The sequence below is a fragment of the Adiantum capillus-veneris genome, chromosome 10, assembly GCF_014529385.1.
Source record: "Adiantum capillus-veneris isolate H3 chromosome 10, ASM1452938v2, whole genome shotgun sequence".
NCBI lineage: Eukaryota > Viridiplantae > Streptophyta > Polypodiopsida > Polypodiales > Pteridaceae > Adiantum > Adiantum capillus-veneris.
In genome coordinates, this window is record NC_140940.1 from 136,577,859 (window position 1) to 136,591,426 (window position 13,568).

Consider the following 13,568-nt stretch of genomic DNA (forward strand, 5'->3'; position numbering starts at 1 on the left):
TATTTAACTATTTAGCTATCCTAGCCAGGTGCTCACTTGGCTTAGTTCACACCGACTGATGCTGGATCTCCTATGATTTAACTATTTAACTATTTAGCTATCCTAGCCAGGTGCTCACTTGGCTTAGTTCACACCGAACAGCTTAAGATTTCATAGTATTTTTGTTCTATTATGTTGTTATTTTCTCTGACTTTGTATCAGATCCACCACATTGTAACTTTCTTGTCTCATAGGTCACTTTGGCCTTTTGAAACGTTAATATAACATTTCATTTCATTTCATCTCTCTCTCTCTCTCTCTCTCTCTCTCTCTCTCTCTCTCTTACACACACACACACACACACACACAGATTTTCTCTTTTGTCACACTCAGCAAACACATGCACACTGTACAAACACACATACACACATGCAAGCACCCCACACTATAACAAATCTTATCCAAAACTAGTGTTTCCCTATGCCCCTCTCGTAAACAGTTGCGTTCAGCAAAACCTTTTTTTCCAATGCCTTCAGCACAGCTTTACGAGCCTCAAAACGAGGTAGGCCTTGAAACAGGGGACCTCCAAAACTGTTTATTTTACCGTCATCTGTAAGTATGTTTATTGATGGCAGATTATGCCTTTCGCCACATAAAAGGTCCGATGCATCATGAGCTGGTGTCACCTGCACCAAAATGTTTTTAGTCAGCAACATATGGTCATCAAAACTCAAGAAGCTTTAGACATTTTCTCATAGTGGAGAATAAACTTAATTTCTCATTGTCTTTCATGCAAACCCTAGCCTAAGCTTCACAAATTTAGCTAGATGTGGTTGGTGGAAAGGGACGTTTGGGTCCCCACCCAGCTGATGATGTTTTTCCAAAGCAAGGGACAAGAAGAAGGGCTGGGGGGGGGGGGGGGGGGGGGGGGGGGGGGGGGGGGGGGGGTGGCGTGTTGCCTGCCTCCAGCCTCACCAATCTAAATATGTGGTTGGGGCCAGAAGATTATGGCCCCCCACTGAGCCTCCAACAGCACCTAGCTAGGTGTGTGATGCCTCCGAACGAAAACTCATGATGATGTGATAATTCACAATCCAGGAATGAGTATGCGGATTCATCTAAAACTTCTTTGATACACACTTACGTGGGAAAAACCAAAGACCTGTTTGCACAAGCATGACTCCTTACCTTCACAGCACCAGTACCAAAGTTCATATCAACCAGATCTTTATCACAAACGATAGGGAGTTTCCTTTCATCAAAGGGATGGATTACGAACTTTCCATGTAAATGAGCATATTTGGGGTCCTCGGGATGGATTGCAACAGCTACATCACCAAGCATTGTCTCTGGTCTTGTGGTGGCAATGATAATTTCATCATTTTTCTCTTCAATAGGATATGCAAATGAATAAATCACTCCAAATTCTACAGGATCATTGTAGCCAGGTACGGTAATTGGTATCCGCCCTCTCAGCTCTCTGTATTCAACCTATCACAATAATGGCAGGAATGAAACTCAATGTACCAGATGAGAAGCATCCACGGTTTAGGGGGAGGTAGCTTACCTCGATGTCTGAAATGGCTGTTTTGAGAGTGCAATCCCAGTTCACAAGCCGGTTGTTCCTGCCATTAATGTTCCAACGTTAATCTAAAACAAAACTCGTCCTGTTTATAATCTTAATGTCCTAGAATGGCTACAACTACCAGATCGATGACTCTGAACTGACAGTCACAGATAGTATCTCGATGTAGTCAGTTGGTATAAACAGTACCATGATCAAGACGTTGAAATGCCCATGCGGCTACTCAAAATGCACATCTTAACAGGATTAAAGATCAATAGGTGAACAGTCATATATGATCATATGATGCAGAATATGGTCCACATACAGACACAGCAAGTTCACAATTATGACTGGTGGAACCTGTCCGGCCCCAGTTCCCCAACCTTCTGGACGTGTATTTGGCCTTTAAGTGTCATACTTGTGAAATTACATAGCATTCCATAAGGTTAAATAATATAGGCTATGCGTCGAGCACTCAGCACAAATATCACAATGCGAACCATCGTCCATCGAAAGATGGCCCTTGTCTAGTGACACAATGCACGTATTGGTGTACCTGTAGATCAATCCACTGTCATGCAAACGCACAAAGGCTTCTACCACAGCTTTGGACCTCCTTTCATCCATGGTGAAACACTAAAGATAACCAACAAAGTCAGTGAGCAGGTCTTTGGTTGTGACCTTCCGTTTACAGTGGCATTGCAGCACAAAAGAGGGCCAACATCACCAAAGATGAGCAAGAAAAAAAAGTGTTTTACTTGGCGAGACCAGTCGAGGGAGCATCCTAATTGCCTGAGCTGATGACAGATGGTGCCCCCATACCGCTCCACCCAGTTCCACACCTGCATGCCATCATCAGAAAAGCCATGTGCAACTGTACTGTTTTATGATTAACAAGCACTGATGTGCTCACCCCAACCCAAAATCTGAGACTAGCTTGCTCCTACTTTTAAAACTTTGTATGCAGTTGAATAATACACCATCAAAAGGTATGGGGATTCAACAAGCTGGGCGTCTGGGCCATAACCTAGTACTACCCACTATAAGGCCTTCAATAACTCTAGTTAGCTTTGATTGGATGCTCTTCTTGTACAGACTCTTCCTCTAGCACACGTGGGAGTAAAAGACCATTTTTTTGGAATTCTGCCTCCTTCGTTTTGATCTCATATCCATTGAAATATATTTAGACCGGAGCGCATGCAATTAAGCAAGGACAAAAAATTGCATACCTCTTGGACAAACCTTTCTCGTCCAAGATCATGTTTGGTTACGCCCTTCTCCCTCATTAGTTTCTTCTCTACCACAACCTGCGTGGCGATTCCAGCATGGTCAAGACCTGGAAGCCACAGCACGTTAAATCCACTCATCCGACGCCATCTGGCCAGGGTATCCTATGGTTCCACCAGTGACAAAACCTGCACGTTAGTTCCATGCATGCCACAAGCAAGGGACGAAAGGTAGAAACATCTCAAAAAATGTGGGCTTGCCTGAATTGCAGCAGTGAGAGCATGCCCAATATGCAGGACCCCAGTGACATTGGGAGGCGGTAACACCTAGTACACCACGATGCAAAGAGAGCAAAGGTACAGTGAAACCCCTAGTCTTAATTACGCTTTACTAGATTCATACTGCAAGGTGCAGAGGAAAATCACCATAACAAAAGGGGGCCTTCTGTCGTCAGGGGCAGCAAAAAAGTAGCCGTAATCCTCCCATGCCAGGTACCAGAGAGCCTCTGCAGAACCCGGATCATAGGTGTTGGGCATGTCGCTTCCCTCTAGTATCTCCCGGACGGGGGCACTTGATCCTTGTGAACATGACGACGTCGAGCTGCAGACTTCGGCCCGGGCTCGCGCCTTTTCTGAAGCTTTGTGTTTTTTCAGCTCCTTCTGTCGTGCCTTTTCCTCTTTTTTCTGTTTGCGAAGCTCTGCGGCATCTGCAGAAAGAGCAGAGTGCGGCAGCTCCGTGGGAGCTCTGCAACTCATCGCCATCCTTGCGAGACAAGGAAGCGGGGCGGGGGGGCGGGTGGGTATACGTAGTTGTCAATGCTTTCGTATGATAGCAATTCTATTGTTATATAATGAAGAGGCCCGTTTTCTCGGTTTTAATTCGTGGTATTTTTTTTCAAAAACAAATACGAATCTTCAATCATAAAGCCAGCGTGAAGAGAGAGGGAAAGCAGTGCCTCCACACTATCTCATAGGGGCGCAGCCGGACGGGATCGACGGCGTGTAAATTCGGTGCGGACCGCGCCCCATCCATGACCTCCCCACTGCAAGCCATTTGCACTAACCACTACGCCCACTTGCGCTTATTGAAATATTGGGGATCGACAGCCGGGAGAAAAGTAAATTCGGGTAAGGTAGGCGTGTAAATATGGGGGGATTTGTAAATTCGAGGTAAATTTGTAAGTTCGGGCAGCCCTCACGCCGTCAAATCCGACGGTCATGATTGACGTGACCCCTATTTTTTTCCTTCACCATTGATCCCATCCTGTCCATGCCCATGTGAGATAGTGAGGAGGAAAGCAGTGGTTGCAACCCCTCGCGGCAATGCAAAGGGTGAAAACACAAGTGGACAATCCAAGTGACGGATTTAAAAGCGATGGAAACACGTGGGCATCTCTCTCTCTCTCTCTCTCTCTCTCTCTCTCTCTCTCTCTCTCTCTCTCTCTCTCTCTCTCTCTCTCTCTCTCTCTCACGACGAGATTGAGTAATACAAGTGTGTATGTTTTAAGATGGCCCTTACACCATTAAATGATATTTTGTAGTACGCAGAATTGCAACCCCTCTCTGGAATGCAAAGGGTGAAAACACATGTGGACGGTTCAAGTGACGGATTAAAAAGCGATGGAAACAAGTGAGCGTCTCTCTCTCTCTCTCTCTCTCTCTCTCTCTCTCTCTCTCTCTCTCTCTCTCTCTCTCTCTCTCTCGCGCGCATTGCCCCCCCCCCCCCCCCCCCCCCCCCCCCCCCCCCCCTGTAGGTACAACAGAAGTTAGAAGGCAAAAGACTATAAAGTTCAAAATTTCAAAATTCAATTTTTTCTCAGAAATTGCAGAATTTGTAGGAATTGCAGAATTTGCAAAATTTGCAGAACGTGAGCATTTCTTTTGATTTATAGAAATTGCACAAAATGTATGCCACTATGCTTAATGTGGGAGAACATGTATGCATAATGTAGAAGCACTTGTGTGTGTAGTGTGGTCTCCTTCCGTCGCAAAATTCCTCGAGTTTTTGGCAACGATCAAACATGAGGAAGCAGAATGATACGCCCGACCCCTTAGAAGATGCAACTCAAAAGTGCAAAGAAAAAATGACCAAAACCATTAACAAGATTAACCACAACCTATTAGGGACAATAAAAATGCTAGAAGAAAGCAAGATTACTGCAATGGGAGATCGTGTGACGCCCAAGACGAAGAGATTGCGTCACTCAAGAAGGAGCTCGTTGAGGCACAATCACGAAACACGCTTGGAGAGGTAGAATTGCAACCCTCCACAATCAAAGAGTAAGTGCAAGCCATCAAAGAGGGGGGAAAGCAGCGTAAAGAAATGATGACTTCTTGGGTGGATGCTATTACAAAGACTCAACAGAAAGCAGATGAGGATGAGAAATGGATTGAGGTTGCCGAGAAAGGAAAAATCAAGGAAACAACGTCTACACCCACCATTATCAACATGACACTAGAAGAGAAGCAAAGAAGACGTGTACTCTCTCTACATGTGAGAATTTGCGACCTTAAAGACGAAGATAATGTAGATGAAGAGGTAAAAGAACTCATGGCTTTGATGGGGTTCATGAGCTGATGCACTCAAGAGCTTGGAGAGTGGGCAATAAGAAAAATGGGAGCAAGGGGGAAACCTCGAAAGAAAGGCCACTCATTCTTCGTTTTTTGGCCTCCATGGAAGCAAAGAAGGACTTTTTGAAGAAGAAACCAACTCTTAAGAGGTCGAGTATGACCTTACCCTCTCACAGATCGCCCATATGCAAGAGGTAATGCCAGAGATTAGAGCAGCAAGGGAAAAAGGTAAGATTGCTTTTTACTGAGATGGAAGAGTTGTGATATCGGAGCAACGCTCCACATGACGGTGTGAGGCCTATGGGACCACACTCAAAGTTGCTACCTGGAATTGTAATGGATCTATGAGCCTTGATGTGGGTGCTTTTGAGGAGAGTTTTACCTGGAGAGACATCATCTTCTACTCTGAGACACATCAGGCCCCTGGGCAGTCTGTGCCTCACATTAGCGGGTATAGATGGGAGATAGCCTATAGAGAGGCCCACACGACCAGAGCACAGAGGGCGGGGCTCAAGAGGAGTGGCAGGGAGGAGTTGCATCCATTGATACATATAGCCCGCAGGGATGAGCAAGCTAAGTACATGTGGGCGAGATTGAGAGCAAAGACAAGCATATATCTTTACATTACTATTTGCTACTTTCCCCCGAGTACGTCAGTATATGCACCACCGAGAGGACAGCCCCCCTTCTCTATTTTGGATGATGACATATGGGAGTTCTCTAGAGATGGTGACATTGTCATTCTAGGGGACTTCAATGCTAGGACTGCCCATCATCAGAAAATATTTTATGATACTTCAGAGGAGATGCTGAGAGAGCTGGATGTTGCAGAGACGGGCCTATCCAGACTATCACAGGATGAGGAACATACTGAGTATGGACATCACTTGATATACATGCATGGATTGTCCATCTTGAATGGACTATAGAGATTTCCCTCTGCAGGAGGTTTCACATGCTTTCCACACAGACATGGAGCCAGCACAATGAATTATGTCACGGCACAACCGAGCCTCATCTGTAGTATCCAGGATCTCATAGTGGGCCTCAACCTATTGGGGTGGCAGTGGATCATGCTCTTGTGTCGCTGACCATCTCTTTCCAGTTCAGTGTAGCACACAGGCCACGGGTAGCAAGACGTACTCGCTACACCTTCACACGGGAGACGGATTCTGTATACATAGAAGGGACCTACAGACGCCTATGCACTGAGGAGCCAGGGCGACTTGTGGAGGAGCTTACTACTATACTGACACATACATCACATGATGCAACAAGAGAGGCATACCCACACACCCAACCTGAGCAAAGACACCGTTCTGGGAGCATGCCTCAAGACAACTAGTATGATGAGGAATGCTGCCAAACTAGAGCTAGACTTCAGAGGGAGGTTCTTTTGGGGGACATCACTCACAAACCGTCACATATTGACTTCCGAAGCCTAGTACGTACGGCGAAAGAAGAGGGCATTTTTGGCTTGATTAGAGCAGGATCTATACCAGCTATTCTTGAGTCAGGACTCGCGTGAGGCATGTCGACTCTTTCATGAGCAATCCCCCCGTTCTCGACCCCCCCCCCCCCCCCCCCCCGATCCATGCCCACACACATGTACTTTTTTCACCACTAAGATCGTATAGAAGGCCATTGACAGGATGAGGACTGGGAGAGCATATCATGATGGCTTAGTGGCTGAGCATTCCATGCATGCCAGTGCCAGAGATCTACTAGCAGAGCTTCTAGCAGTTATGTTTAACTGTGCCATGTGTGAGGGCTTGCTTGATACTTGGAGCCTATCCACGATTGTACCTATCTTCAAGTCAGGAAACCCTATGGAGCTTGGGAATTATCGCACTATCATGATTGGACACACATTGGAACGATTGTATGCATCCATTCTTGAGCAGCAACTGAGTAGATGGGCAGAGAGGGAGGGAGTGCGTGGAGCTGGGCAGGCAAGGTTCAGGAGATTTTTTTCTACTCTTATCCATATCTTGACATAGGGCCATCATTGAGGAGGGCAGATCCCATGGGAGACGGATATATTGTAGCTTTGTGGACTTTTGCAAAGCATTTGACACAATACCCAGAGCTAGATTGATGCACAGATTATAGGAGATGGGAGTACCCACAGAGCTCATTTGGGGGATCATGGCATTCTACAAATCAGTAGTAGGGCATGTACACACCTCAGAGGTTCTATCTACATCAGTTCGCTCCACTATTGGGGTGAAACAGGGCTGCCCGCTATCTCCTACACTATTTGGCATGTATGTGGATGAGGTTGCGAACTACATTGAGAGCGCTTGGCAGGGACATGGATCCCACTATTGTTATATGGTGATGATGTTGTGTTGATTTTTGACTCTTCAGAAGGGATGAAACACTATTTGGATGCTTTGTACACATTCTCCCATGATAGTGGATTGTCTGTTAACCTCTGGAAAACCAAGGTTATGAGGTTTAATGCCATACCACAGTGGGTCAGGAGGACAACACCCACTTCTACATATGACGAAGAGACGATGGAGTATATAGATGCATATTATACCTATCTTGGAGTAGTCCTTAGTGGACCAGTGTTTTCATTGAGGAGAGCAGCATAAACTAGATTGACGAGAGCTTATGGAGCCTTGGCAGTACTGGAGAAGATGTGTTAGCAGGTTCAGTTTCAGGAAACTCAAACAAAGCTGTGGCTTTTTGACACTCTAGTTGCTTCAGTTATGCTTTATGGGGTTCAGATTTGGGGACCCTCGGTGGACCACCATGGTAGATCTGGTAGCACTGATGGTTGGACATGTATGGAGAGGCCTCTAGTCTCTATGATCTCTCGGATGATTTGGACAAGGATTTGGACTAAGGCCTTAGTGCCACATGAGATTATTCGAGCCGAGCTAGCTGCCCCCTATATCGTGGTCGAGGCCCTTACTAGATCAGTATCCTTCATGCATATGTTATGGGACCTTCCCAAAGACATAATTTCTCGGCTATCCCTTGAGTCATCTCAATAGCTAGCGCTATGAGAGTGCTAGAGGGGACATAGCATGCTGGTATGCGCAGATGGAATCATGGTTTCAGTCACATGGCTTCAGCATGGATAGACTACCTCCATTCCAGTACTCCTTGGATGTACCCTCCTTATCTCTCACATGGACAGAGACCACTAGACTCATACGTCAAGATTTGATTTAGCTAGATAACGGGAGCATATGCATACAACCAACACAAGAGTTGGGCACAAAGATGGCTTTCTATAGAGAGCATCTTCTCCAACCAACAGAAGACGAATATGTGATCAGAACGGCCTATATGTGGGATATGATGTGCTGTTGGTTAGATGTACACATCATCACATCATCTAGAGATTGAGACTGGAAAATTTATGAGGATACCAGGAGAGGCCATGATATGCTAGTCGTGTCATATAGAGCCAGACACAGCCGCTCTCACTGTCAATTCAGAGAGGGCTTTGGACCATTGGCTAGAGTCATGAGATATTAGGATTAGAGATGCCTCGGGTTGTTTTTGCTAGAGCTGCACAGACACAGGGAGAGTCTCTTGAGGAGATCAGGCAATGGGAGACATTCACAGAGGGAGATAATTGACTTCTTTAGAGCAAGGACTCAGCAACCAGATGAGCATGCTTCACAACAGACTTTAGAGCCCAGTTATACGAGAGGTATATTAGTTGAGAGAGCCATTGAGCTTGAGAGAGCTAGATACCCACGTCTACGAGGGTGACCATGACATCGGTGAAGGCTCCATCAAAGGATCATGACTATTCTAGCCCAGCATGGGAGACACCCAATACGACTATTTACAGAGGCAGAGATTGACAAAGGTCTTCAACGATCGATGCAGTAATTTCTCGAACAACACCAAATGTCGAGCATCCTCAGGCAATGATGATGATGATATTTATTCTTTCACCTCACTTCATTTTTATTTGTGTACCCAAACATTGGATTAGATCCAACAAGATTGTATCAGCTTGGTCTCATAGGTCACTTTTGGCCTTTTGAAGACATTTAATATAACATTTCTTATCTCTCTCTCTCTCTCTCTCTCTCTCTCTCTCTCTCTCTCAGCGACAAGCAGTAGTACAAGTGTGTATGTTTTAAGATGGCCTTAGACCATTGAATGATCTTTTGTAGAATGCAAAATGGTGGTTGGCAATTCTTATAAAGTGGATGCATGGAGTTGGATACTTGGTGCTATGTGAGAAAGAGCAAGGTCTATGCTTTGGTTAATGTAATAGGACTAGTCTTTGAAGTTCTTAAAGTCAAAAAGAATGTAGCAGGGCATATCTTTCGTTAGCACGATTTGAAAGATTTTTGAATAGTCTATTAAATAGAGCTTATATGAATGAGTTTGAGATATTAAGAGAGAACATATATTCTTTTTTTTAAATAATACACTAAAGACGTATTTGATAAAGATTAACGAATAACAAATAGTCTGTCTATGAATAGTAAAAATTGAGATTTTTATTAATATGAGTATTTTATATTTATGTGTTTTAGCTTAAAATTCATGGGTAGGCTTAAAATAAGTTGTAAAAGTAGTGGAGACCCAAAAATAGCGGTTTTATGAGTCGCGACTTAAAAGTTGCGTTTTTAGCCAAACAAAGACGTTTTTCGCAATTCTGTTTGCGTTGTCTTGTAGACCAGACCTATTCCCGTCGTTTTGAGTACATGGATCGCTCTGTTCTGAGTTCGTTTGTAAAAGTTATGATGAAAACAAACAGAAGACAACAGTAGTGTAGTGTACACAGGGACAGACAGACATACAACATCATACAGTTCTCCCTGCTATCAACCAAGAAGTGGATTGTTTCTTCATGGTAGAGTATGGCAATTGAGATTATGAAGGTATATAATTAGATTTTTTTACTTTGATTATCATGTTGAATTGGTTGCACGAGTATGTTCTTTTGGCTATTTTGTAGGCGATGCAGAAATCAATGTGTGAAACAGGATCTGTGCAAAGTGTCATGATAGAAATCTAACCTTTACGGATCGCTTAGCGATCACGTTCTTATATTATTCTCGCAGGTATACTTGGTACGAAAATCGTGCAGGCTTTTCGAGGAAAAGAAGGATAAAAGCACGACGGGTGGTGCGTTTGGGGATCATTCACCATTCTCTCTTCTGGGAGTGCGAGTGCGAGTGCGAGTGCGAGTGAAAGTGAGAGTGCGAGTGCGAGTGCGAGTGAGACGCTGCATGCAAGCGAATTGAAGCTCGGGGGTGGTCGGGAGGTTCGAGCTCCGTACAACGGAGTGCGCCCATATATATTTTGCTCCTCTGTTGTATCAAACACTATCAATACAAAGATTTCTTCCTCTGTTTTGCTGTCTATCTCTGTTATTCGGTTCCCGTGACAATTGGTATCAGAGCAAGCGGTTGATTCTGGACATGGAAGGATACGAGAGGAGGATGAAGGAGCAAGAAGAACTGATTCGGCGACTATGAGAAGATCTGAAAATTGCAAATCGGGAGCATGCTGAGGCTCTGCGGGGCAAAGCAGCACGAGAGCTTGATATCTATGTAGACTTGATGGCCAACATGAAGGTGAAAACCATGCTAATCCACCTGGAAACAATAATCATCGTGGCGGCGCTGGGGTACCGCCAAAAGAAACGATGACGATATGGGAGAAGCGACAACCAAATCATTCTTAACGAAGGCTAAGCTTCAAGAGTTTGATGGCATAAGAAAGATATGCGAAGATTTAAAAGCGTGGATTGAAGAACTCAAAGATTTGGATTATACTTTCAATATCGAGAACACGACCACGAGACTTTCGAATGCTCGAGCAAGGTGACCGATAAGACAATACGTACCAAGATGACTCAATTGGAGACTTTTGGCGATGCGTACGATAAAGGTAAGTCATCTACCCCTTCTTTGTGATGTTTTATGTCTTTGATACGTCCTTTGAAAGCTTCTGTGAGATCGAATTTATGCGTAGAAGTTGAGATTAAAATTTGAATTTCTTAACTGATTTGGATAGTATTCATTGCTTCTTATCGTCTAAATTGATTGAAAAATTAAACTTGAAATTAAATCGAGAAGTTAAAAGACTTGTGGACTTAACTAGTGGTAATAATAGTTTCACGAAAGAGTTAGTAGAAAATTTGTTTTTTTTTCTTTGAAGAGTCGAAATCATAAAGATGATTTCTATAACATAAACATTGATATGCATGATGTTATCATTGGTATCAATTAGATCATTGAAAATCATGTTTTGATTGATTGTTAAGAAAGAAAAATATATCTTTAATCATTTGATGATGATAAGTCACACTCTTTGTGGAAAGAAAGAGATTCTTAATCTAGTTTTGGCAATGGAATTGATAAGGTGACTTAGATAAGAGTGTGAGACGTTGCTTGTGTTTGCTTGTGTGAGACGTTTCTTGTGTTTGCTAATGAGATTAAAGAAGAATCTGGGGATAAACATAAAGAGACAAATCGAGAATTTATAGAGGATCTCTTACATGAAGTTAAGGATGTGTTCCGGACGATCTTCCTGGTATACCTCCGTGTAGAGCGGTAGACCATGCCATAGATCTATATCCAGGAGCGACACCTTATTCCAGATCTCCATACAGGTTCAATATTGATGAGCTTAAAGAGCTCAAGATACAACTTGATGATCTTTTGAAAAAGGGTTTCATTAAACCTAGTGTATCTCCTTGGGGTAGTCCTGTGTTATTCCAAAAGAAAAAGGATGGTACATATAGGTTATGCATCGACTATAGGGGATTAAACAAAAAGACCATTAAGAACAAATATCCTCTTCCTCACATAGATGAACTGCTTAGTCATTTGAGTGGTGCCACAATATTTTCAAAGGTTGATCTTCGTTCTGGCTACCATCAAATCCGCATTAAGGTCGAGGACATTCCAAAGATTTCTTTTCGTACACGTTATGGACATTATGAATTTAGAGTTCTTGCTTTTGGTTTGACTAATGCACCAACAACTTTCATGTGCTTAATGAATAATATTTTTCACCCGTATCTTGATGACTTCATTATGGTATTCTTGGATAATATTTTTGTGTATTCTACGAATGAAGAAGATCATGCATTGCACTTAAAGAAAACATTTGAGGTTTTGCATGAACATAAATTGTATGCCAAAGCAAGTAAGTATTCTTTTGCAAAGGATCAGATTGTGTATTTGGGAAGAGTGATTTCTAAAGAGGGGATTCACATTGATCTTGATAAAGTTAAGACTATGTTAGTAAGAGATGTAAGAAGCTTTATGGGTCTAGCACAATATGAGAGAGCACACATTAAAGATTTCTCTAAGATAGCAAGTCCTTTGACCGAATTGACCAAGAAAAACAAGGGTTTTGTGTGGACTTCTAGCTGTGAGACTGCTTTTGAGACCTTGAAGGCTAAAATAGCAGAAAATTGTGTTTTGAAAGTTCCTGAGATGGGCAAACCATTTGTTGTGTCATGTGATGCTAGTGGTGAACAACTAGGGTGTGTTTTGACACAAGAAGGAAGAGTGGTTGCATATGAGTCTAGGAAATTAAGACGACATGAATTGAACTATGCAACACATGATCTAGAATTGCTTGCTGTTGTTCATGCATTGAAACATTGGCATCATCTTTTGCTTGGTGTCAAATTTGAATTGCGTACTGATCATCAAAGTTTGAAGTATATTTTCACGCAGCCATTGTTAAACAACAGACAAAGGAGATGGATTGAATTGCTGGCTCAGTATGATTTTGATTTGAAGTATTTGTGTGGAAAAGAAAATAAGATGCATTGAGTCGTAGGCCATGTTGAATTTGTTGACTGTTGTGCGGTCCAATTTGATTGATGAGATACATGTTGAAGTTGAAAATGATTCCTTTTATAGGCCTATTTTGAAATTCTTGCGTATAAGGGAAATCTGTATTATTATGACCGCTTGTGTATTTCTGAAAATTCTTCTTTTAAGAGTCAAATTCTGCATGAGTGTCATAATTCAGCTTTTTCTGGTCATCCTGGATTAAATAAGACATATGAAAAGATTAAAAGTGTATTATTATGACCGTTTGTGTATTTCTGCAAATTCTTCTTTTAAGAGTCAAATTCTGCATGAGTGTCATAATTCACCTTTTTCTGGTCATCTTGGATTAAATAAGACATATGAAAAGATTAAAACCTTATTCTTTTGGCCGCGTATGAAATTGGATGTTAAGAATTATATGTGTGAGTGCTTTCAATG

At 42.9% G+C, this 13,568-nt stretch overlaps 1 protein-coding gene across 1 annotated transcript in view; it reads right to left on the bottom strand.

Moving 5' to 3' along the window:
* Window positions 1-3,562, bottom strand: part of LOC147449719 (valine--tRNA ligase, mitochondrial 1-like) — an 8,000-nt gene extending 4,438 nt beyond the window's left edge. Inside the window, exons 1-8 of the mRNA XM_086522071.1 lie at window positions 3,199-3,562; window positions 3,034-3,099; window positions 2,776-2,937; window positions 2,305-2,388; window positions 2,103-2,182; window positions 1,547-1,604; window positions 1,168-1,470; window positions 495-665 (exon numbers count right to left, since the gene is read on the bottom strand). Of these exons, the coding sequence (XP_086378197.1) occupies window positions 495-665; window positions 1,168-1,470; window positions 1,547-1,604; window positions 2,103-2,182; window positions 2,305-2,388; window positions 2,776-2,937; window positions 3,034-3,099; window positions 3,199-3,534 (1,260 nt within the window). The 5' untranslated portion in view covers window positions 3,535-3,562. The remainder of the gene's footprint in view (window positions 1-494; window positions 666-1,167; window positions 1,471-1,546; window positions 1,605-2,102; window positions 2,183-2,304; window positions 2,389-2,775; window positions 2,938-3,033; window positions 3,100-3,198) is intronic.
* Between the last annotated feature and the right edge of the window lie 10,006 nt (window positions 3,563-13,568).